Raw genomic sequence first — 24,223 nt, 5'->3', positions numbered from 1 at the left:
AAGTCCTTTGGTCCAAAATGTCCACGTTCTCATGAGGTCGCAGACAGGGCATTTGTTTACTTTGAGCTCTTCTCGTGGAGAGAGACCTGACCACTTCCTGCACATTGCAGAAGAAAATGCTCAGTCAGCGCAGCCATTTTTATTTTTGGCCTGTCCAGACATTCATGTTTAAAGAAAAGTCCCATTCTGAACATGTCCCACTGCAGCCATAAAGCATTCCTCCTATATATGCAGCGCTGGTCCGAGGTTGTGCCTCGTCTGTTTCATGTTGTATTCACTTTGTGCCATTACGTCTCATATTTCTAAAGTGTCAGCTCTGACTGTGGTTTGGGCAAAGGGCCTGGTCAGAAGGACTCTTGGGCTACAATCATCTGGTATTAAATTATGTTTTCTCTTGTTGTTGTTGGTGTAGAGTCACTTTTCACCCCCAGAACAATAGCACATCAGGTTGATTTGAGCCCTACTCCTAGTTTAAACTGCAGGTTTGTGTTAAGACACCCTGTACTTCACCCCCCTGGAACACTGGTACAGTGCACCACGTTGGTGCAGTGGTTCAATTCCTTCCTGGACGGGGCCTTTCCCGCTACCACTAAAAACATGTAAAATATGCCAGAATGTGCGTGTCAATGTATGGTGGTGGTCAGAGGGATCATGTGCAGATGATGTGTGCAGTCGCGACATCGTTTCTGTTAGTCTATCCCAGGGTAAACTGAAGTTTCATACGTAGCTTACCAACACCGAGACTGGAATTAATGTAAAACTGTCCCATGTAAAGCGCTTTGTGACCAAGTCTGTGAAAGGCGCTATATAAATAAGTTCTTCTTCTTCATACAACAGTGTTCTTGATGGCGTTAGACAGACTGAAGGTGCAGTATGGATCTTCTTGATCAGTCGGCCAAAGGGCAGCTGTAGTAGTGGAAGAAGCTTTGCACCACCGCAGTCTGTACATCTGCACAGTCCTTTCCACTCGTTTTCAGTGGCTGTTTCTTCGAGAGTCCCAAAAGTCAAGCAGCGTCCAGCCAAAGACCAAACTCTCGAACAGTTGACAGTCAATATTGACCCTGGCCTGTACCCTGTCTCCCTGTGTGTGTAATCCAGAACCACAGTATCAGAGAGGTCTCTCCTGTCACATTTTATCTGTCAGTGGCTCCTCTCCCTTAAACCATTCAACTCTGTTTGACTGAGGCTTGTAACATATTGTCACTTAAGTTCAAGGGCTACTTGTTAAACACTTTTTAGAGCGCTGCAGTAACAAAGCCATTCTGCTAGGTGGTTTAAAAGGTTTGGCATCGCTTCTGAGACTTTTTGTTTGAGAGAAACCGAGGGTAAGTAGAAAAGGAGCTTGCATGCATTGATTTACCATTGAGCCAATGCGCCTTTGTGTGTTTGTCAGCACAAACTCCTAGCACTGAAGGAGACAGGCAGCCTCCTGACAGTTAGTTGCTAGTTTTGGTCTCTCCTTGCTCTGTCAAACTCTCGCTCCTCTTTCCAAATTACCCCGAGGACTGAACATAGGTAAACATAACAGCCTTGCAATGTGGCACTTGTTATTGTAAAAGTCTTCATTCAGTGTTCTCTTTATCTGCAGCTTGTATTATCCTGTATTTGTCATCCATCTGGCTTCTGTGCAGACTAGACTCGTGAACAAAGCCATGTAATACGGCTGCACTACATTCATACATTCTACTAACTATATATCGAAAAGCTTTGCCAATTGTACATTGCAGAAAAAATATTGCTAGAGTCAAAGCCCAAGTGAATGTGGACGACCGTGGGAAATCCAGATCACATAAAAGTCTGTGCAGGTAGTCCACCCATTGGCAAAGAAGAGGACAATGCTTAGACGGGATGGCGTGATACTTCACGTAGATATGTCTGATATGAAAGGATTTATTGATGACACCACATCTCCATCTCTGTCACTGCCCTCTGAACAGAAGATGCGGTCTGGATAAGGTCCTCTCTTGGCCTCAATATGAAAGAGCCACTGCTGTCATGACAATGTGAGAAATGCAATGCAATATGGCCGCTACACATTCTTCAGCTTTTGTGAACCTGTTGTTCTTAGTGAAAGAATGTGTGAAAAATGCGTATTAATGTATTGAATGGCTGTTAGGGAAATACTTTTACCGATGTCTCTTACTACATTATTATTATATCTTTTTGTGAAATAAACATATAATCCCATTTTCTGAATAGTGGTAGGAAACTATTTTTGAGGCGATGACACGCAAAGGCCTTTTTTTTTACTTTCCTACATTCAATGAACTATTTCATTATTACAGGGCAGCAATAACTTTTTGAAAAATTGTGAGTAGTCGATTACCGCGGCACTTGTGCATCACAGCGAGAAGGTCCCGGGTTTGATTTCCACCTGAATGCATGATTTTTGACAGAGCACTTTGAAAAGAAAGAAAAATCAGATTTTTTTTTTTCGTTCACCATGTAATGATTCATCCATTCATTGTAAAAAAAAATCTACAGATGAATCAATGATCAAATGAATCATTGTACTCTGATGTGATGCCATAGTGAGCACATAAAGGAAACATATGGAGCGAAACTTTTTTCAACAAACTTTTTCCCCCCACATTTTCAGGCCTTTATTTTCTCCGAGATCAAAACATAGCAGCACACCTGAGTTCTGCTTATAGCTCCACATGACCACACACTCCCCTGTAATCACACACATGTCCCGGGTTTGCTTCAAAGCCCCTCATTTTCTCAGCTCAGTCCCTCCCCCTGCGAACCCTAACAGTGCACCTGCAGTCAATATGGCCCCCCCAGTCCACACACACACACACACACACACACACGCTGTACACGCAAACCTGCTGCTGTCACCGCTCTTTGTCATACTCCTACCAAAAGGCATTACACATGACCTCCCCCTCCCGCGCCACCTCCACCCTCCTGTCTTTCATTCACCTTGGAACGTCATTAATACCGCAGGATGTCCGCTACATTTTACATTTCCCTCAATCGCGCTGCAGATGTGTTTGACTGGCAAAGCCAAAATGAAAAAAAGGTGAGTTTGGAACTGCTCCCAGTTAGCCAATAAAAATATCACACAGCAGCACAGCTACCAGTTCAGCTGCCTTTCTCTTCTCTGCATGTTAGTTCTGATGCCTGTTAGTTTCTGCTTGGGTGCGTATGGGAGATGATAGATGCATTGACATCAGGGCTCATGGCTAAAGGCTGAACTGTGTCCAATGTCCTGAAAGGTCTGTGGCCAGAGGCAGCTGTACCCATGTCCCCTGGTGGCTGAAATATGAATCTTTAATGGCTTCTGTCTGCAGCAGTTAGTGTAAGCCAATGCGCCCTTATCAACTTTACAGACATCAACAGGTATTTTTTGGAGCAGCATTCAATCTCACTGTGACTTAGACTGGTTTTGGCGTTATTGTCCTACAGGGAAAAGGAAGTAAACAATAAACAAAGGCCCTTTTTGCTTTCACTTACTGTCCTGAAGAAGTCGGACAACAGGTGGAGCTCTTAGATGACTCTCCTGAGGAAACAGGAAGTGAACACACTACAAAAAGTGATCCAAAATAAGAAATAGAATAGAATTGATAACCATGCACAATGATGGCAGAAATGTGTCTTTGGCTTGCTCACACATTCATTCAAGTACATTTGCCCAGAAAATATAATAAAATAGATAATACACTGAACTTAATTATAAAATGTGTTCATTGCAGTCACAGCAGCAGCAGATTCACCTCATCAAAAGAAAAAGAATGGAACAGACTGCATTAGTGGTTACAACTAGTGTTACAACTAATGTTTACTTGAAATATGTAAATCTGCCTTTTGAGTGGGTAACTAAGATAATCTGCCAATGGAACAAGTATTTTTGCACATAAAACAAGAAAAAATATGATTGTGCTTAAAACTAGATTATAAATCTAACTCGATTATAAATCTAATTTTACAAATTAGATTAGATTATAAATCTAATTTTACTTGAAATATATGTTGTTGTTTTATTTAAGGGCAAAAATACTCCAAAATACTCATGTTAGAGTAAAATATTCTATATTCCAGTAATTTTAACAAACCAAGACTTTTTGCAGTGCGGTCGTAAGGCTTGAAAACAACATTCTAATGTGGAAGGAAGGAAGGAAGGAAGACATGGTCACAAAGTGCTTTACACTGGACAATTCATCCTGATTTACTGTGTGTGTTCTTTGTGGTAGGGGAAACCGGAGCACCCGGAGGAAACCTACGCAGGCATGAGGAGAACATGGAGATTGAACCCTGAACCTTGTTACTGTGAAGCACTAGCGCCAAGCGCTGTAGCGCTTTTCCGCCTACAGAAAAGGAACCACTCACTCATTCACACTTTCATTCATACACCAATGTACGCAGACACTGGAGACATGGTCAGTTAGGTGTCTTGCCCAAGGACACAATGGCAGGAGGAGCCGGGACTCAAACCTCCGATCTTCCGATCATGAGGCGACCCGCTCTACCAGCTGCACCACTGTCGCCCCTGATTTTACTGTACAATTAAAGAATTGACGCCACAGTGGTGCTGTAATTGGCACTCTCTCTTCACAAGAAGAAGGTCTCTAATTCCGGGCTGGTGTTGGACCTTTCTGTGTAGTGAGATGTAAACAGCCGAATACAGCAAATCTCAGTTGAACTGATTCCTTTACTGACCCCTTGTGGGGTGGAGTTAGCAACTTTGGTCCAAAAGAATTCAACCCATCACAGCGTACTTAAAATATCATTTGTTTACACCCCCCACAAAAAGTCCCAGCACATTGGAATGCTGGGTAAAGTTGTGGAGCCCAGTGTGTTTGTAACCCTATAAATAAAGGTGGTGGGGAGTGCGGTTGACCATAATTACACAGACTCAGTTAAAGTCAAGGCGCGCTCTCTGTCTGTCTGTCTCACTGTATGTGCCAGTCATTGCCACTCCCAGCCCTAGACGCACATGTTTGCGCCACAATTTACACAGGGACAGGCTCAGATGGATGTGGGTCAAAAGTTCTGTTGACCAGTCAGAGCATTACAGCTGCTGTTACATAATGGGGAATGCAAAACAGTCTGGCTTAAGTGCAAGATTTTAGTTTCACCTGATATTGGGTGCTGTTGGGTGCTGTTAATTGGATTCTTTACTTCTACTTGAATCATTCTCTTTTAAAGTATCAGTACTCTTGTAAAACGTGTAAAACATTTGGCTCCTCTTTCTACCGTGAGTAAAACGATGTTTGTTGAAATACAAAAATACATGGAATTGTAATTAAGTTAAACTAATCATTCAACCAATTTGCCTATAGGCTATCATTACTTAAGAATCGTTTATTCTATTTTACTGAGTTTTCTTTGTAAATATTGGAGTTACTTAATTTTCTTTTCTTTTCTTTTTGATATTACCTAAATATTTGGTTTACTACTTCTTTTTATTAACATTACGTTTACGTAAGTAAAGACTGTGTTCACTCTGCCCACCTCAGTTTATACAGTGCTGATTTTTCCTCAGAGATTTGGTTCTAGTAATAGTGGTAGGAGCAGTATTAACACTTATTTGTTACATAAGAAGTGAAAGTGGGGGCGGCAGAAGCTGAGTGCTGGAGAGCCTACCAGAGCATACTGTCATTGTGTCCATAGGCAAGACACCTCATCTACATTGCATTTGAATGAATGAGGTGTGCAAGCAATGTGGCTATCGAAGTAGCTTACCACCCTGTGCCGCCAGTATGACGAGTGAATGCCTCAGGTGGTTGTCAGGTTCCTCTGCAGTTCTAGTCTTTGTAATGTAGAGTTATTTGTGTCCATGTCTGTCTTTAAGTATTTGTTCACACGTACTTTATTCATGGTTAAGAACTAGTTTAGACATAACGTTCTGTCATAGATCTGGTGTTTATCCGCTGGTATTTTCTGAAGCCTACTATGTGTGAATAGTGGTGCAAAGGGCAAAACTATAGCCTACTCTTATACTCCTATATATCTCATATAGGGACTCTAAAGTGTGAATTTTATTGGCAGACTTTATAAGGTTGGTTTGAAACAGGCTGGTCAGTTAAGGCAGGGGTTCCCAAACTTTTCAGGCCACGACCCCCAAAACCACTCAACCAACAACTAAATGTATTAGTTTGGATACTGTATTATGACATTTGGCTTAATTTCACCAGAATGTGCTGTTTTCAATCCAAAGTACATCAAAGTCAATGAAAAAAAAAAAGTAAAAAAAAAATATTGACTCAAAATTGTCTGGCGATCCCAGTCCCCACTTCAGAGTCCCCGACCCCGACTTTGAGAACCACTGAGTTAAGGAAGGGTGACCAGACATCAGTTTTACACAAGCTCTGTCCCAGTCGTCCAAGTTTTTCACCAGTGTCACACCAGAAGAAGCAGTTTGTTTGTTTTTTTACTTGGCCTTGCATGCATCAAAAGTTTCCATAGCGAATTGAACCAATAAAAAAGCTCTTTTAGACTTTTACAAACAATTTTACCATTCAACCAGGCCCGCCTTAATGTACTCATAGGTCCCGGGGCTTAAACAGAATTGTAGGCCCCCACCCCCCCTCAGCGCAAACCCTAACCCTAATGCTAACATATAACCCTAACCCTGCTACTCGTACATGTTTCCCTCTGGACCAGGTAGGGCGGGCCAACTTCAGGCGCACACATAGGAGCGAAGCACAATCATCACATACGGTTAGTCATGCCACAAATTGATTGATTTGATTGACATAAAAATCAACAAATCACCTTTTCTTTTTGTTCCCTAAATTCTGATAAGCCCTGGAGCCCTATGGTAGGACCCTGGGCTCCAGCCCCTGCTAGCCCATTGGTTAAGGTGACTCTGCATTAAACCTGGAGGTAAAGTTACACATTTCTAATGTGGAAAATCTGGTCATCCTAAATTAAAGAAGTGCCATAGAAAGTTTCCCTCATGTGCAAAATAGTATGTGCTAAAGTGGTGCAAAATGTGATGTCTCCCATACATGTTAAAAGGCTACAGCACCAATGTATTTGTGGATAAGATTTGTGCCACAAATAATATAAACTGTGTCTAATGATTAATCAGGTGCAACCTGCTATAAAAAGGCATCTGCTACTGCTTTTTCGCAACTGGCTTAGTAAATCAGGCCCTTGGGGAGGAGGTACACTCAAATAAGCAACAACAGCTAGAGCTAGTTTTGTCATTCATGCTTCTTCCTCTGTCTCTGTGTCTCCATGAGTTTTGTCCGGCCACAGCCTTACATGACATCTCTCGGACGGTGCGCCATACTTTCCGCTCTCAGGTAGCACTCTGTTTTTAGTCTCATTTGCCTCTTACGTGTATTTTCATCTCGCTGGTGCATGCTAAATCTCCATCTGGCTGCTGTGAAAACCCAGTTCACAGCATTGCAGTCGAGATGTAAACACGCATTCACACAGTGTTCTCTTTCTCGCTAAGCTGCCGAGACAGACATTTACCAAACTGTGCTGTATGTCGCAGATCTGTACCAGCCAAGACTCCACCAGTGTGTGTCTCTCCACCTGTGTCTATGCGAAATGTGTGCAACCGTCTACATCTGCCAAGACTTCCTTTCTTACACATTGCTTAAAGCGTTTGGGATAGCGCTGCAGTTTTTTTTTTTTCTTTTTTTTTTTTTACATATACTCCTCTCCGCATGGAACAATTTGTACTAATGCTCTCGTTCGTTCTTACAAATCACAGCCAGCGACTATAGCTATCCCCGTCTATTCCCACCAACAGGCCGACAGCCAAGACGAGAAACACATCCAACCGCTTTAATACCTTGTTTTCACTTGAGCAGTTTTCGCCAGCGTCAAAACAACAATAACAATTAAATGTTCAGTGTTGTTTTTGGTGCAAACTTGTCTAAAAGCTGGTGTTTTTTGCACTAGGCTGTCGCTGCGTGGTCCCCCCCCCCACACACACACACACACACACCCTCTTCAGGCTCTCGCCGTGTGGTTTTGGCAGGGGGAGAATGTGGTCAGGACAGGGGTAAGGCCGCACCAATGGAGTTTGATTTTCACTTGTCGGTGCAATTTGAATACAATGTTCTGCGTTATATTGGCACAAAGTGTTGGATGATTTATGCTGCGGCGGTAATGGAGGAAAAAGCTAAAAAGCATCAGGTTAGTCAGACAGCTCTCCCTCATCACTCCAGTCCATTTATCTCAGAGGTGCTCTCCACTAGAAAAGCAGTAATGTATTTTAATGCACTTGGACATGATAAAAGTTGACCAGCTGCTGTTACATGCATCTCTGAGTGTCCATATGCGCCATCGGACCTCACAGCATTAAACATTCAGAAACAAATGAAAGGCATTTTTAAAAGCTCTAACCAACGCACTTTTACAAGCATTCTCGGCTGGATTCGAGCAAAAACCAGGACTAAAGTGGTCTAGACAGCAGGAAATCTAGGTTTGAAAAAAAAAAATCCAGTTAAATGCTCTACTCTTGGTGGTGAATGCATTTGTAGTGTACAGTGTTCACTCGCCTTTGTTTTAGTGTGGATATAAATTGAATTGGTGGCACTCAAATGCAATATTCACATCTTCAGGGGCTTGAGCTCAAGCTGCTTGGCCGCTAAGACAGATGAGAGACGCTTTGATGACGGATGATATATCTTCACAAAGTTAAACCTGTCTGCGGCACTCAGCGTCAACTCGCCAACTGGCTGACACAGTTCACCAGGGGAACGGAAAGATGGAGTTTCTCTGGTTTCACTCTAGTAATGACATTATTGGGAGTAATCAGAGGAGCGGTCTCCTCATCGCTCTGTCCTGTAAGTGTCACACCAGTGTTCATGGTCGGAGCCCTGTGTAAAGCTGGGTCCAGTTGCCGTGGTGATCTCGCTCCCTCACCTCTGTGGATCCACTTCCTCATACCGCCACACACAGCTGAGACGAAGACAGCCATCATTAACACTGTTGTCCCACTCTGCGCTGAGCTCCTGTCCCAGCACAGAGCTGCCCTCCGCAGGTGTCCGCCGCTCCTTCTCCCTGGCCCGTACTAATGAGAGTGAAAATGAGAACAATGGGGAGAGGAGCGCAGGGCCGCCAGCTCATCTGGGCTCCGTTGATCTTGTTAATTGCGTTCGTGGACGCGCTCCACTCGCTTTGAAGTGTGTCTGAAGAGGCTGCTTCAGAGACTGGCAATTACCGCACATCATGTAATTGCTGCAAGACAGGCAGGCCTATGAGAGCAGTGTTACTGTATGTGCACCGAGGTGTCTGAGACTTGTCACTGTGTGTGAGGAAATATGATGGGAATGTTTCCAAGGTGTGATAACAGCATCAAGTAATGTTCTGTCAAACTATAGCACTTTAAAACCAGAGGTGTAACAGCTTTGAAGCGGCAACCAGCGCATTTGTAAAATGACTATTACCACGTTGTTAAAATCAATTTGCACAGATCAAAAGAATGTTTCTCCCGTTGGAATTCAATTAATCTGTTTATTTTCACAAAGTGCCATCGCTGTGGTTTGAAGACGAGACGGCTGTGGCCTGTTTACTCTTTGACTTGTGCTCATGAAAGTTTTGAGGTCAGTGGGGCTCATACTGATGCTTTGTGGCCTGAAGTCTAGTCACTTCAAAGACTATGTAAAGTCCCTTTTTACAAGTTTCAGTTGTCATCTTTGACTGAATCATCAAACTATTTGTTTTCTTCTGTCAGTACCTTCACCACACAGCTCAGTGGCCTAGTGGTTTGCACTCTTACCTTTTAGCAGGTGGGCCGTGTCTGTGTGGACTTTCTATAATCTTCCTTTGGCAGATTGTTTCTATGTTTCAACCATCAATGTGTGACAGGCACAGTGGCATAATCCTCAGCTAAGGTCCAGCAAGGTCAATTTAATGGCCCGAGATCTTGAAAAGGATTGCACCATTGTCACCCACCACCAATAAGTCATTGGACAGGTGAAATGCAAATGTGCATGAACGCTACTCTTTTAACTCACTGATAGCTGAGCTGAAACAGATATTGAGCTGTGACCTCAATCAGACAGCCCTATAACCATAGATAAGGTTTAATCAAGATGCTGTACTAAGAACAGAAGCACCGAGAACTGTCAAAATGGAAGCACAAAGAGCACAGGTCACACATGGTCAGTTTTATTTCAGAAAGGTTACTCCTGAACATTTTCTTATAATAAGTGATAAAACTTTATCAGTAATTTTACATTTTGCTTGAGCGCAACCTCACAGATTTCACTCAAGAAAATGCAATGATATCCAGACTGGTGTAATTTCAATGTAGCTTCAGGAAAAGGTGCTGAGCGTGAATACAGTTTAGTTTGATCAATCAAACCATTACCTCATAAACAGACCTTTTGCAAAGACTTTACTTGAGCACTTCTGGTTGTAGAATGATGCAATATTACTTGTAAATACTCATCAATTTGCCTATTGCTTAAGCATATGAGGTCTCCTCTGTTTTTTGTCGATCTTGGCCTTGTCTCGACTCGATTGGTCATGAACCGGTCTTAATTAGTCCTGTCTTCACTGCAACACTACATTTAAAGGCATCTAAGCTTGCAGAAAGCAAAGCGGCACCAACAGTTGGAAACAATGAAAACATAGTCTTACAGGTTCACATAAAAATAGACTATAAATAGACTTAAATGTACCACAAAGAATTAACACACACACACACACACACACACACACACACACACACACACACACAAAAGCAGAGCATGAGAGCGGGGGAAAGAAGCCCTGCACTGAGGCACTCGCCGAAGGGCAGCCTGCCAAAAGAGTGGGAGCGAGCGGCACAGGCACAGACAGGAGAGAGAGAGGGGACCGGGGAAGACAGGGCAGGAAAGTCCTTACATAGCCTACAGGAAGAGCTGTGTCAGGCCAGGAAGCTCCATGTATGGGCATGGAGGTTTCCTGGCTCGCTGGAAGACTGACATTTCCTCCACTGTTGGCTTGAGGAGAAGGGATCAGATGCAGGCTTCGGGGAGACTGCAGGGGTGGTGGGCCGGGTCTGTGCTGGGCCTCTTTATTGTCCTTTCTCCTCTGTTTCTGCTCCTGTTCGAGCTCCTCCTTGCAGCTCTCGCTGAGCTCACATCGCTCAAGGCCAGACTCACACCCTGCACTTTCAAAACACTCCCACCGCACATTTTTTTAAACAAATCAGGTCTTGATTTTCCATTAGTTTGCTTTGTTTTACAGTTCTTTAAAATTCACAAACCTACAGTAGAGGATATGAAAGGTAGAGCACTTTAAAATGTGAATGAAAACACAATGAACCAACAGGCTAATCGCTATTGTTTATTTTAAAGTTATACTTTTCTGTGGGACTTTTAGCTTTTTTAAGCATTATTTATTCAATCAACAATCAGCGTACAACCACCTAAGTCACATCAACACAGCTACATAGGTAGGTAAGGTATACATTGTAAAAGGAAAACTTTTTAACTTTGTGAATGAGTCACAGTAATGACATTTACGTCATCATTTTGAATGAAGGGCAGGAGACTGTACAAAATCCACAAATATTGGAGATCCTACGATTGTGTTTCAGTAGTTTGTCTCAAACTATAATCTTACAGCTCATGATCAAATGGTAAAAACTGAACCAGAAATCCACTACAGCAAACTAACATTAGCTAAAACCAAAATTAGAAATTAGAGAAAAGAGCTATGGGCACCCTATAATTGCCAAAATGTTAAACTTTATGTTTCTTTATCATTGTATTATGATGTTACACAACCTATTCCTATTAACATGTTGCCCGGTTAATTGTACACTAAATAATTGCACATAACATTGGGTTTTACAGCTGTAGAGAAAGTCCGCTCACTTCCTGATCCTTGCAGCTGTTTTCAGCCCAGTGGTCTGGACAGAATAAAGCGTTTCTTACTCACATCCGAAGAGTGTTCAGCAGCAGTGCACATGAGCTAAACACTACAGTAACCAGGGTCAGGGTTGAGGCAAGAAGCGCAGGTCAAAAGTGAGTCCCACTCTCTGTACATTATATTGAACCAGAAGAGAGTACTATTTCTGCTGTTATAAACTCTCTGGGCCTTTGCACTTTGAGCTCATGGCATCTTTTAGACAGTTTCTCTTCTATAGGTGCGTCTGAGCACGGATCCGCCACGGAGAGATACAAGTAAAGGGTTGATGTCACGAAGTAGTTTTACCAAACGAAAAAGCCAAAATTCTTATTTCTGTTCAGGGCTGTGTATCCAAAGACAGCATCGAGAATTGCTAAAGTAAACACCAGCAAAGCAAAGATATGCTGTGGCTATTGAAGCTGACACTTTATTTTTAACGGTGACCACTGGTTGAGCTGTCTGAACTATTTGACCAAAGATCCTCATGGCTTTTTTGATGATGTTTTCCACCCATAGTTGTTCACAAAGCCATTTTTGACAAAGTAAAGAATTCGGCACATAACTTTACAGCATGATCATAGCACAGGAAAACTATACCTTTCATGGTACCTTTCATGGTAACAAGATTCGGCATATCCCTTACCTGTTTTAAGACTGAAAATGACCAGGAAACACAGTTAGTATTATCTAAAAACATAAACAGAGCTTAACAATGAACTGTTAATTTTAAGCCTCATAGTTTACAATTCTATTTCCATTAGATTGTCACGTCAGTGCTGTGCTATTGAGTAAAGTATGACCTCTTAACCGTATAGAATACACATTTCATAAAACCATAGTCAAGAAGCAGGCTGTGTCTAAATTTTGCCTGGGTTAAAGTTGGTTTAGCCGTGGTCAGGACTCCTGACTTGAGTGTGGCAGTAATAACCTGTCACCTGGTTGGTATTAGGTGCTGTAAAAAGCCTACACCGACAGTTGACAGTGTGACAGAGGGTGACACGCCGCTGCATGCACTCACCGGCCCTAAATGAGGAGCGCCGCGCGGGGAGATGACACCTACAGAGCACCCTGCTTACACTTAACTGCCTGTTAGGGAGCCAGAGACACGGCTCCGTGCAAAGATAGAAAAGAGGATGGTGAGATAGTTTTAGCTGTTCAGTAAATCAGCAGGAAATGAGACTGTTTCCTCAAAAACAGATGCTTGAAGGGTGCTAATCGAAGAGCTTCCCTTGGGATCAGGAAAAACTTAATGATTTGAGAAAATCCATTAGGACATGTGTGTGCGGTGGGTACGGCAGCAGCGCTCAGCAGGTAGCTCGGCCTCTCCCTCCCTCCGCTCCCCAGGCGCAGCACACTGATGACATCAACTAGTGTGAAAGTGGCCATTAGTTCCACCTCATCACTGAGGGACAAATATAGCAGCGCGGGGCTTTGATCAGACGCGGAGGACAGCTGTAGTGAGGGGGAGGCAGAGGAAACCTGGCCATGAAGAAGAAGATGATGATACACTGCATTCACTGTGCGCCTCCTCCGAGATTCTCTGTCTCCCACTCCCTCCCATCACACTGTCAGCACTGGGAACACTGCGGCCCGAGGGCGGCCAGCGACATATTTGGTATTGTTTTGCATGTGTCCTGGGCCTATTTAAGACAAAGAGAAGATTTAATAATCTTACAAAAAAGAGCTTCTCCATGTCTTGAGAAGTTGTGTTGGTTGTACATTTGATGCATCCCACACTCATTTGGAGGAGAAAAAGTAAGACATCCTGCAGGAATAATGACTTGGGAATCCCTAAAAATTCCCTGGAAAGTTGAAGAATGAGTTTGAGGAGAGGAAAGTTTGGGCATCTCTCCCTGTTTTGATTCCTGTCGTCCGTTAAAGGGGGGGTATTATGCAAAATTGACTTTATTATTTGTTATTATGTCATTCCCTCATTAAAAACATGCCTGAAGTGTTGCCTTGGCACATTCACTTATTTTTGAGTAATCTGTAAAAACTCTGGTGGCAGCCATTTTAGGGATAGGTTTGCCTGAGTCCTCCTAGGAACGCCCCCACCTCCCGGAGACGTCTCCGAGCTTTCGTCACCAGCCGAGTAACCAACCACTGCTCCTCAGCAGAACCTCCTCCCCACTGATGCCACAGACAGCGTGTGGAGGGGGCGTGTCGGAAAGGGTCAGAGGTTGTTAAAGAGACAGAGGCCTATTTCAAGACATTACCTACAGCCATTTTGAGAGAGCAATTTTATACAAGGCAGTTATTCTAATTTACTGCATTTACAGACCAACAGAAGGTTTCGTCATCATTGTAGTGTGCTATAGACTGGTGCTCTGTGATTGAAAAAAGCATAATACCCCCTCTTTAACATATAACTGACTGTCTGAAGCACAAGTCTGATAGGAGGTGGGGCATTTCTCTATGGAGTCTGCATGTTCTCCACACATCTGGGCAGGTTTCCTCAAGGTACTTTGGTTTATTTCCTACCACCAAAAAACATGTATAATAAGATGTCAGTGATCTCAGTGCCACTTTAAAGATCATATAAAGATAAATACATAAACTCTGTGGGAAAAGTTTGAGAACCAGAACAGACCAGACAGTTTTTCTGAATTTCTCACCCACTCTTCATTTCCGGTGTGGTGTGTTCATTAACATACATAACATACATAACATTCATTAACTGTCCCGACAAAATAAACCAATAATAAAAATACAATCTGATCAAACAAAGCCCAGAAACCTATGCTTCAAATATCATGAAGTGAATACAAACAATAACGTAATTAAAAGACGAGTTCATTACCATTTGCACTTGTTATCAATAAAGGTACATCGTTGTTATTACTATGTTTTTTTAGTTTGCCCTGCGCAGGTGTCTGTTGTTGGACACCTGGCTCTGGGCCTTCTGACTGGCAGCTGCTGGAGTCACTATGGGGCACATCTGAGAGGCCTTTTATTTTGAGGCTGCCTTGTGTGTGCTGCACCTGCACAGTCAGACGCTTGCTTCCAGTGTGTGGCTTTATTCTGACATATCTTTGGGACACACACATCATGGCACTTACCAAAAGATGTTAAATTTAGATATTTTTGTTTTAGCGCAGCGCTTCAGGACACACAAACATGCAGTGTGTCCCAGGGCTGATCGTAATGCTTGTGACAAGTTGGTGGCAGTTGTGAACTTCTGAACTATATTGAAACTAGTGACCCGTGAACGCTTCCTACTGCTGTGTGTCAACATGAAGAGGAGATACAGTCATACGGTACTAGTAGGGAGCTTATCACACTCTCTGCTGCTAAAGCGTTTACATTACAACATTGTGCCTACTCGTGGGACCATTTGTGATGCTGTACAGAGATGCATAAGGCCCTGTGATAAAAACACGACAGCATTTACTTACAGCCTTGTATATTTTGGTCGGTATTTGACACAAACAGAAGAATAAATGACTCAAGCCCCAGTCGCCGCAGCAGAAAAGACTCATGAGGACCTGTCTGCATTTCATAGCCACCCCATGTCTGTGGTGAAACTCTAGTGCACTCGATGCGGAGTTTAAGAGGTGTCATATTTGGAGCTACTTAAAGCTGCACTGTTTGTAGTATGTTCAAAGCCATATACTTCAAACAAACAGAGCTTATTAAGTTGAGTTCAACTGCCACCTGTAGATGGTAGATGTGATGTGTCAAAATCTCTTTTGTGCCACAAATAATTTCAAAGATGCTTGCGAGCGTATTGCTCTTGCATGTCTGTGCTCTGAACAGCTTACACACAGGGAGCTTTTACAAAGCTTTGAGACAAACTGATTATTACAAACTTTTGTTTGTTCAGCTACTGATGTACTTCATAAAACATCTGTTATCTTTCTTGAAAACTCACACTCTCTCTTGCATTAGTTTTATGTCATATAATGCGCTAAGTTGTTAACCTGGTGAAATGCCAATCACGTTTCCTCAACATCATTTTGGGACGAAATGGTGCAATCCACCTGAAACGTACAACATGAGGACTGGAAATGAGCTGCTTAACTGTATCCTTGTTTTCCCCAAAGGCTCCACAGGTGTCAAAGGCAGGAGGCCCGTGTTCTCCGTGGTGAGAGAGCAGTGTCCCAGGGAGGCAGAGGCCCTCAGAACATGAGATCAGTGGAGCATATTCAAAAGACAGTAGAGCTACTCCTGTCACAGCCCTGTGATAAAGAATCGAATCAAGCCCTCAGCACTCTCTGTCTCCTGTGTCTCTGCTCCCATGTCCCATATCAGTCAAGATGAAGGCAATGGCCACTGCCCTCCACATGTGAAGTGATCCCATGATGTCCTATCTAACCTGCTCCCCCATGTCCCGGGACATGTCAGGAGCAGGGGGCAAAGAGGAAGAGATCACTGCCCGCACAAAGCCCGTGGTTAACTCTGTAACTTACTCACATTAAAGAAAGTTCTAATCACTGCGGGGACTTGGCCAATGATGTGCTTATCAAACGGCATATTTCAAAAAGGCATCTTAAAAGGCCCGAGGGCGAAGAGGCAATAAGAGCACATTTGTATGTGGATGAAAGGGAAAAGTGTAGACAGACCTTGCATCAGAATACAGGGGGGGGATCATTAGCATCCCCAGCAAAATATGCACAAGCGCCAAGCGCAGGGAGCGAGCCAGCCAGTGACACAGAGGAGAGAGAGCATTATTGGTTTACACTGCTCCCAAAAAGAATGAGAGAACAAATACATTTTTAAACAAAAGCTGGGCTCATGATGGGTGTGACACCAGGGGCCCGAGGTGCGGCACAGCAGTGGGTTGGACCAGGGAGAAGCCTTCCCCACAAAGTCGAGTCTGTGGGCTTTGAAGTGCCAGGGAAGGGCTGGAATCAGAGCGGGAGGATATAACTGGCGACACTTTCCCTGCTCTGCGAGGGCTACTATCGAACTGTCTGAAGCATTTAGATATAGGCCTTGACAAACCCACCTTCCCAGCGCCTCAGAACAAACTGGACCAATCCTTTAGTGCAGTTGAGGAGGCTATATTTAAGAGAGATAAAAACGGTGTTCTGCAAAAAGCCTAAATGGAACAATAGAATCAATAAGAAATAATGAAATTAATTATTTCTTGACCATGGTGCCTATAGGCAGAGATGGGGAGAATACTTTATATTTAGTTAGTTAGAATACTGAAATACTTGCATTAATATGTATTTTGTAACATATTCTCCTACTTTGTTCTATCGGAGTACTGTCTTTTGAATTGTTATCATTAATTGACATTGATTTGCATTATATTTATGTATGAATGCGATATAGTTTAAAACTTTGTTGGCACTATCAGGAAGAGAACAAAGCATTTTGAAAATGCACATCAGAAGTGCAGCACATCACACATTGCACAGTGCACATGTACATTGTTGGATGAAGCTAAAATTGAATGGTGGAGTACTCCGTAACTGTAAATATTCTAAATACCCGCAAAGGCAAGAGTACTTGTCATAGTCACTTAAAATGAGTATTCTCAATACATATTCTAAAAACACATATTCCGTTACTCCCCAACACTGCCTATAGGGAGTAGACATACAACAGAGACTAAGTGAACACAACGTCCAGAGTTTAGAAATGGCTCAGGTTTGTCATCCCAGTTGGGAAATATGTCCTACGTATTTAAAATATCCCTAAATAACAGGGGTGACCACAGTGCACTAGCCCATCGCTATCTTGAGTAAGGCTGGGCCAGGACTCACTTTGGAATGAGCCTATTATGCATGTTTTAGGTCATGGAAGCAGAGCGCCTGGACCCAACTGCAGGCAGACACACGGAAATCCCAGAACCTCCACACAGAAAGACTCCACACAGTTTGGGTGCTTAATCTAGGGACCTTCTTGCTGTGAGACGAGAGTGCAAGTCACTTAATGCCGGTGGACAGAAAGTTACTCATAGCATTCGGAAAAGACTGCCCTCCAAAAATAGCTCTTGTTGTTATGCTTGATCTGTGCATGAATTCTCCATGTGGACCGTTCATATTGCTAATAATGCAGCTTTCGTCACATGGGAAAATTTAGGAGTGCAGTGCTGACGGCAGATGATGTGGGTGTGTCCAGATAGATGTGTTTCAGGGGGGTATTTACAGGAGATAGTGTCTGCTAACTTTGCAACTTTGCAAGATTCACACAATTACACACTTATGGACACTTACGCATCATACAGCCACAGGAAGCAGCAGACTATACAACAACGGCAGAGTTTATATCACATACATGCAACACACGCGCACCATCAGAGCCAGTTTACAAAGCCAATTTGGGATCAGGAGACCAATTATCTTCATTATTTTCTCTTCCCTTCAATTATGCTGTTCTACTTGTTTTTCTGCATCCTATTTTAGCCATGTTTGTATGTAAGTAAGTATTCTGGATTGCACACCACACCAAAGCGCTGAAATTCAGGAGTGTATACAATGGCTAAAAACCCACAACTGTTTTATTTTTATATTCAAATATGGACGCATTCCTCGCCTAAGGAACAGCGGCAGATGAATAATGGTGGTGCAACAAAGCTGTTATTATACGCTGCTTAAAAAAAGAAGTGTAAAACCTCCAGGCCCCGGCTCCGTCACTCTAACCATCCAGTGTAAGCTTCATGGATATTGGACAATTGTGTCTAACCACTGGTCACTGTTCATGGAGTAGAAGGTGATTATTACGCGATGGACACTGTTAAAGAAAAGTATGTCTGCGCAGAGATGATTTTGTACAGAAGCAAGCACCCCATACAGCAAATTCAAACGCAATATTTCTAACTTCATCAAATTGCTTGTAGATTGATCGACGGCCAGTAAATATCTAACATCTTAAATGGAATGGAGAATCTGATTTGATCTGATTTGCATCCAATCTTCAAGAGCATGTTGGAGGAGATAAGGCTCGCTCAACTCACTGCTATAGGCATGGGAGTCACGGGAAAGTCCTTTTATCAACCAGGGTTCACTCAGAAAACAGAATGAGATGATTTGTACTAGGAATGTTTAACTATGGGGATGGTAGCGATGTGTAAATTTTTAAATTAGCTTTATGTATCATGTGATGGCATGGAGAACTAATAGAACACACCCACACACACACACACACACACGCACGCACACACACACACACACGCACACACACACACACACACACACAAGTAAAGTATGAAAACAAATGTACATATATATTTATATTTTTATTTATATTTCATTTTTGGGAGGATATCTTGTACACCAAATATCCCATTGGCAGTTAAGCGCATTCAATGTGTTTAGAAGCCAGAAACAGTCACTTGTTTTAACAAACACAAATACAAAATAAAGATAACCACAAAATAATGAACTGCATGTAAATAACATACAAAAATCCCATGCCTACTCAGTAGGTAACTTCAACATTCCAGCTCTTGAAGATGTGGATATTTACACTTAGGTTTTACAAAAATATATTTTATAATGTTTGTCCTTTTTTGCTTACATTCAAATGAAATGAAGCGGTGCCCTCAGCGCTCTTCTCTCCCTCTGAGTACGACTACATTCTGTAACAAAAATATTCCCTTAACCCTTAAGGCGAGATGCCGAGCATCTTCTCTCGTGCACAGCCGCGTTACAACAGCAAGGCTTCACAAAAGGCACCAAATAACGGGAGCGTTTGTTTTTGAAAAGGTTTTTTCTTTTCTCCATTTCCATATATCCAGGCGATATGTTACATGTGGTAGTACCAGAGGATGATATTTACAACAGAAACTAACATCACTCTTACTCATGCTTAAATACTAAGTGCTTTTATCAAACGAAACGTATCACAGCATCACAATAATAGAGAAAGAATGTAGAAAATGGCCCTGTCATTTCAAATAATACAATGTAAATATGCCAAAATTTCACATCAATGGTACCAAAGAATGATGAAACAAAACATGGCACATGTACAATATACATACACTGTAGCTTATGTATATCATTGTGTCTCTTGTGCCTCATAGGCTTTGAGCACGGCCACTGCTGGCATTGTCTGAGTCTGTGATTTGTACCTAACGATTCGTCAGTGCTGGCTTCAACTCCTGTTTGTTCAGCCCCTTCTGCATGTGAAGTGCTGCCTTTGCTTTACAGAGGTGGAAAAATCCCTTATCTTATATTGTCTTTGCCCAGTCCTTGACACGTCTTACATACTGTATAAATCTGAAGATTCACCTAACACTGTACACGGAGCACACAAAAAAGTGCTTTGTGGGTAAACAAAGTTTTTGAATGCTGGATTTTTCCCCCTCAGAGAGACTTGAAAAAAAGTTTATAAGAAGAGTTTTAGCAGATTTCAATTGTCCGTGGGGAGAGCGTGGTCTGCATGTCTGACAGAGGGGTGGGCACGGGGGAGCTGTAGATGTTTGAGGCTACTGACGAGGCGAAGGATGAGGCCACTTGGGACTGAAATGTGCTGGACATGGACACGGTGGGGTAGGTGGTGGCCACTGATGGAGAGGGGTAGGAGTTGTGCACTGGAGAGGAGTAGCAGGAGGTGACCGGGGAGGGGTATGAAGACACTGGCGAGGGGTACGAGGTGATCGGGGAGGGGTAACTGGAGACAGGGGACGCTGCTGACACAGGTGCTGTGGGCACCACTGCTCCCGCTTTCTCTACCTTCTTGTCCTTCTGCCGCAGATGGATCTTCGTGTGCCTTTTTCTCTCATCACTGCGGGCAAACTTACGGCCACACATCTCGCAGGCAAAAGGCTTCTCACCGGTGTGCGTGCGAATGTGCGTGGTCAGGTGGTCACTGCGACTGAAGTTGCGCATGCAGATACGGCACTGGAAGGGTTTCTGCCCAGTGTGGATGCGGATGTGCCGTGTCAGTTCATCAGAGCGTGAGAAGCGGCGGTCACACGTCTCCACGGGACAGGCATACGGCCGCTCGTGTGGGGGTGTCTTACTAGGCCGTGTGGGGTACTTGCGCATGCGACTGGGCTTGATGAGTTGGGACTGGTACACACTCTTTAAGTCCTGAGAACCAGTCTGTGTGGCAAAGGCTTTGATGGTGGACAGGGGAGTCAGTGAGGGTTGACTGGGCTGGTTCTGGAAGGGCTTTTGGTCAGGGGGCACCAGGCTGATCTCCCCCTGTTGCTGAGGGAACAGGTAGTCTGGAATCATGGGCACTGGGAAGCTGCTGGGACAGGTCTTACTGTTAGGATACGCAGGGGGAGGGTACTGTACTGAACTGGAGCTGAATGCTTGACCCTGGTCAGGGAAGATGTCTGAGTTGGGGCTGGAGTAGGCGGGGGCTGCAGTGTAGATGAGGTTGGGCTCGCTGTGGTGAATGGAGGCGCTGATGGAGGCAGAGGAGGAGGCAGCGGTGGAGGTGGCGGCAGAGACAGAAGCAGAGACTGTGGCGGAGGACGAGGTCAGAGAGCTGCTGGATGAAGAGCTAGAGCTGGACTGGACACTGCTCATGAGTCCAGTGAAGAGGCCCAGAATGGGCTCAGCCCAAAGGCTGTTACTGCAGGAGGTGGCGGGCTCCAATGTGAAGCGGCCCGTGTAGGAGATGGGCGGCAGCCTCTGTGTGGAGTATGTCTGCTCCGATGTGGATTTGTCACAGTTAAAGGGGAGATCAGGTAAAGTGTCTGTGGGCACAAAGAAATACAAGACACATTAAGAAAAATGTCAACAAAAACAGTTCCTTCACAAAAACTTTTTACTTCTAACTGACTGAACCTCATGTGCCAGCTAAGCCTTTTTTTACTTGTACTGTATCTTCCTTGCTCTCAATCTGTCTCTGGTTTCTCGCGCACACAACACTCAACACATTCTGAGCCCATCACTGAGCCTAAGGCGATTGATTATTGAAACTGCAGTTCAGCTGGTTTTAGGAATTTAATTTGAATTGAGCTATAGGAGTGTCTAGAGGCATGTGGTGACTGAGCAGAGCTGAAGTCTTACACAAGTCAACTGGGACTAGAAGCTGCCAATGCATTACCTTCACTTTTAATGTTTTAATGTCTTCTCAACAAAAATAACAATTATCAAATACTGAAATGCGTGGCAGAAAAGGGCAATGTAGAAACTGCATTTCATTTTCATATCGAACCGTAATATATATTTTACATCATCATCATTACTTTTTTCACAGTTTGATTTAAATACACTGATGTTAACGTGAACATGCAGCAGATATGAGCATTTCTTACCTCCAGTAAGATGATCATACTGCTCACCGGGCTCGCCGGAGCCAAAACCTGCACCCTCGGGTGCGGAGGCGGTGAGGAAGGGTGTCCCTGCAGAGCTGAGCATCATTACCTCCTCCAGCTTGGGGTAGTTATCCATGGGGGAGTGAGGGAAGCTGAGAGGCTCTGAGATCTGAAGGGTTGGTAGGATCATCTCCGTCTTGGCTGCAGCCATGCTCTGGTGCCGAAGCTGCAGGCGCTCTGTGCTCACAGGTGGAGGAATCACAGTCCAAGTGAAGAGAACACACTTCTGCTCACAGGAGGAAGATGCTGTGGGCTGCTCTCTCCACGACTCTTCCCCAGCTATCCGGCTGGTCTCAAAGATGAATAAAAATCCACTTGTCTTTGCAGAGAAAGTCCTTTTTACACATTACCTGAAACTCAACAAAATTAATCATGTGATTAATCTTGATTTGTCTTGTTTGTAACTTATCCAGTCAGGTGCTGACCTTCCTGGAAAGATGTTGTTTTTATGGCGTTTGACTTTTGTTATGTTTGGGAGTCTATGTATTTGTCAATCTAGTCTGCTCTAACAGTTGCGCTTGTGAGCTCTGAGTGCTGTCTCTGAGCCGAGAGGTTCCCTGCGCCTCTTATATCCTCTTGCCGTGACGTAGATGTCCATATTTGGAATGGAGGAAGCCCATATTTAGGCAATGCAGTGGAGGACACATGACGCCGGCCTGGGGGAAAAGCAAAGAGGAGCGACTTTATATTAAGCTCTCACCATAAATTGCGAAGACAACGTCGCGCGTCTTTCGCTCCGAATCAATGTGTTTTCATCGAAGAACAGCTCCGCCGGACGGCAGCGTAATTCTTGCTTGCTAGCCTTCGCTTCGTAGATTAGATTTGGATTTCCCATCTGTGCAGCAGGCAGCGCTGCTGCCGGAAAGCCCGGCTCCGCCGTGCCTTATAAGGTCGTGACTACATAAGGACCTATTCCGGTGGGTTTCCATTTCCCTGTCCTTATTTGGAACTTCCTGAGGCAGCGCCGATCGCTGTTTGGCAGTGAATGAGAGACTGGAGTGCAAATCATGTCCAGCCCTACAATAAACTTCTGTCAAAAGCTCAGTTTAAACCATACGCTTAAACTAACACGCAGATTTGTGCTGCACATAAACTTTAAACACTCGGCATTGCAGACAGACGCAGATAGTTTAAACAAGCAGGGGATGAACGATGTCGTCTCAGTTATTGATTTTTCTTGTAACTTGTCTTATTTCATATGCGCGCGGCATGCCATAAGACACGCGCATCGTGTACGCGTTTACCATTAAAACGCTAACAAAGTTGCTTAAATAAACTTAGTGCTTGCACAGTGGCATTGATAAATGAGTGCAGATTGCAGCGGATGCTGACGAGGTGCGGGCCAATCCGTCTAATTGAGGGGTGTCCCCGACTCGATATTGAGGGAATCTCTGTGCCACTCAGCGGCCTAATGGGCTGCATTAACATCGCTCCGCACAGCTGCCAGCATGCCTGCGGGATGCCGATGTTTCCCCCGGCAGCTCGAGCATCGCCTGGCGCCTGCACCGCTCGCTACATGCTGACGGGAAATCAATGAGTTTCCCTTGTTGCTGACTGGATCTATTTGCAAGCTCATTGGCAAACATTGTGGGCAGGACACTGAGCGGCCAGGGAGGTGCAGGAGGGCAGCCTTGTTCAGCGAGGCACATCCAGGTCACCTCGCTCCACACATGGTGAGCCTACCTGTGAACTGCGGTCCGTGGACCGAACAACGCTGTTATGGCAAAATGTTGTTCGACTTCTTGTGGAATAACTTACATTTCCTTTTGAGTTTTGATCCTAAACATTGATTGTGCAATAAAGCCCCTTTTGAGTGGTTTACTATAGCCTAGTCATTGGCAAAGAAAGAGGAGAAAGAGATGAGACAACTTAGATCTGACGACAATGTAATAAAATCGTGTTAGAGAAAAGTGTGTGGAAAGTAATAAAGTAATAAAGATGATAAACGGGGAAGGGGGCGGGCATCCCTTCCCTGATCCACGTGGATCTCGAGACAGTGCTCATTGTTGTGTTGCTCATGGCCCATTGTTGTATGTTTTTGTTTGACTTGGCCTCTTCATTTTGTTGTGTGTTCCTCGTGCTGCCCACACAGTCCTGCCACAGTGTGATGAAACTCCAAAGCCTTAAAGCAGCCAGCAGGAAGCCTCTCTCCTATTACCTAGAGTTATACCACGC

At 43.9% G+C, this 24,223-nt stretch overlaps 2 protein-coding genes across 2 annotated transcripts in view; one reads left to right on the top strand and one right to left on the bottom strand.

Annotated features, from left to right (window-relative positions):
* The window catches only part of ccnjl (cyclin J-like), a 194,104-nt gene that overhangs the window by 91,671 nt on the left and 78,210 nt on the right, over positions 1-24,223 (top strand). The window lies entirely within an intron of this gene.
* Positions 19,035-22,608, bottom strand: egr1 (early growth response 1). Its single transcript, XM_079556475.1, has 2 exons — positions 21,989-22,608; positions 19,035-21,424 (listed from the first exon to the last, which is right to left on the bottom strand). Exons 1-2 carry the CDS (start codon positions 22,197-22,199, stop codon positions 20,115-20,117), a joined length of 1,521 nt encoding a protein of 506 aa, XP_079412601.1. The 5' UTR covers positions 22,200-22,608; the 3' UTR covers positions 19,035-20,114.

The sequence above is a fragment of the Gobius niger genome (assembly GCF_951799975.1).
Source record: "Gobius niger genome assembly, chromosome: 5".
Taxonomy (NCBI): Eukaryota; Metazoa; Chordata; class Actinopteri; order Gobiiformes; family Gobiidae; genus Gobius; species Gobius niger.
The sequence above is the reverse complement of the archived record's forward strand: the minus strand, read 5'-3'. Positions and strand labels throughout refer to the sequence as shown.

Bases quoted from the DNA above. Each gene is read 5' to 3' on its own strand.
- egr1 (XM_079556475.1), bottom strand. From the start codon at position 22,199: ATGGCTGCAGCCAAGACGGAGATGATCCTACCAACCCTTCAGATCTCA. The intron at 21,425-21,988 runs GTAAGAAATGCT...TTGTGCCCACAG, and splicing joins GTATGATCATCTTACTGGAG to ACACTTTACCTGATCTCCCC.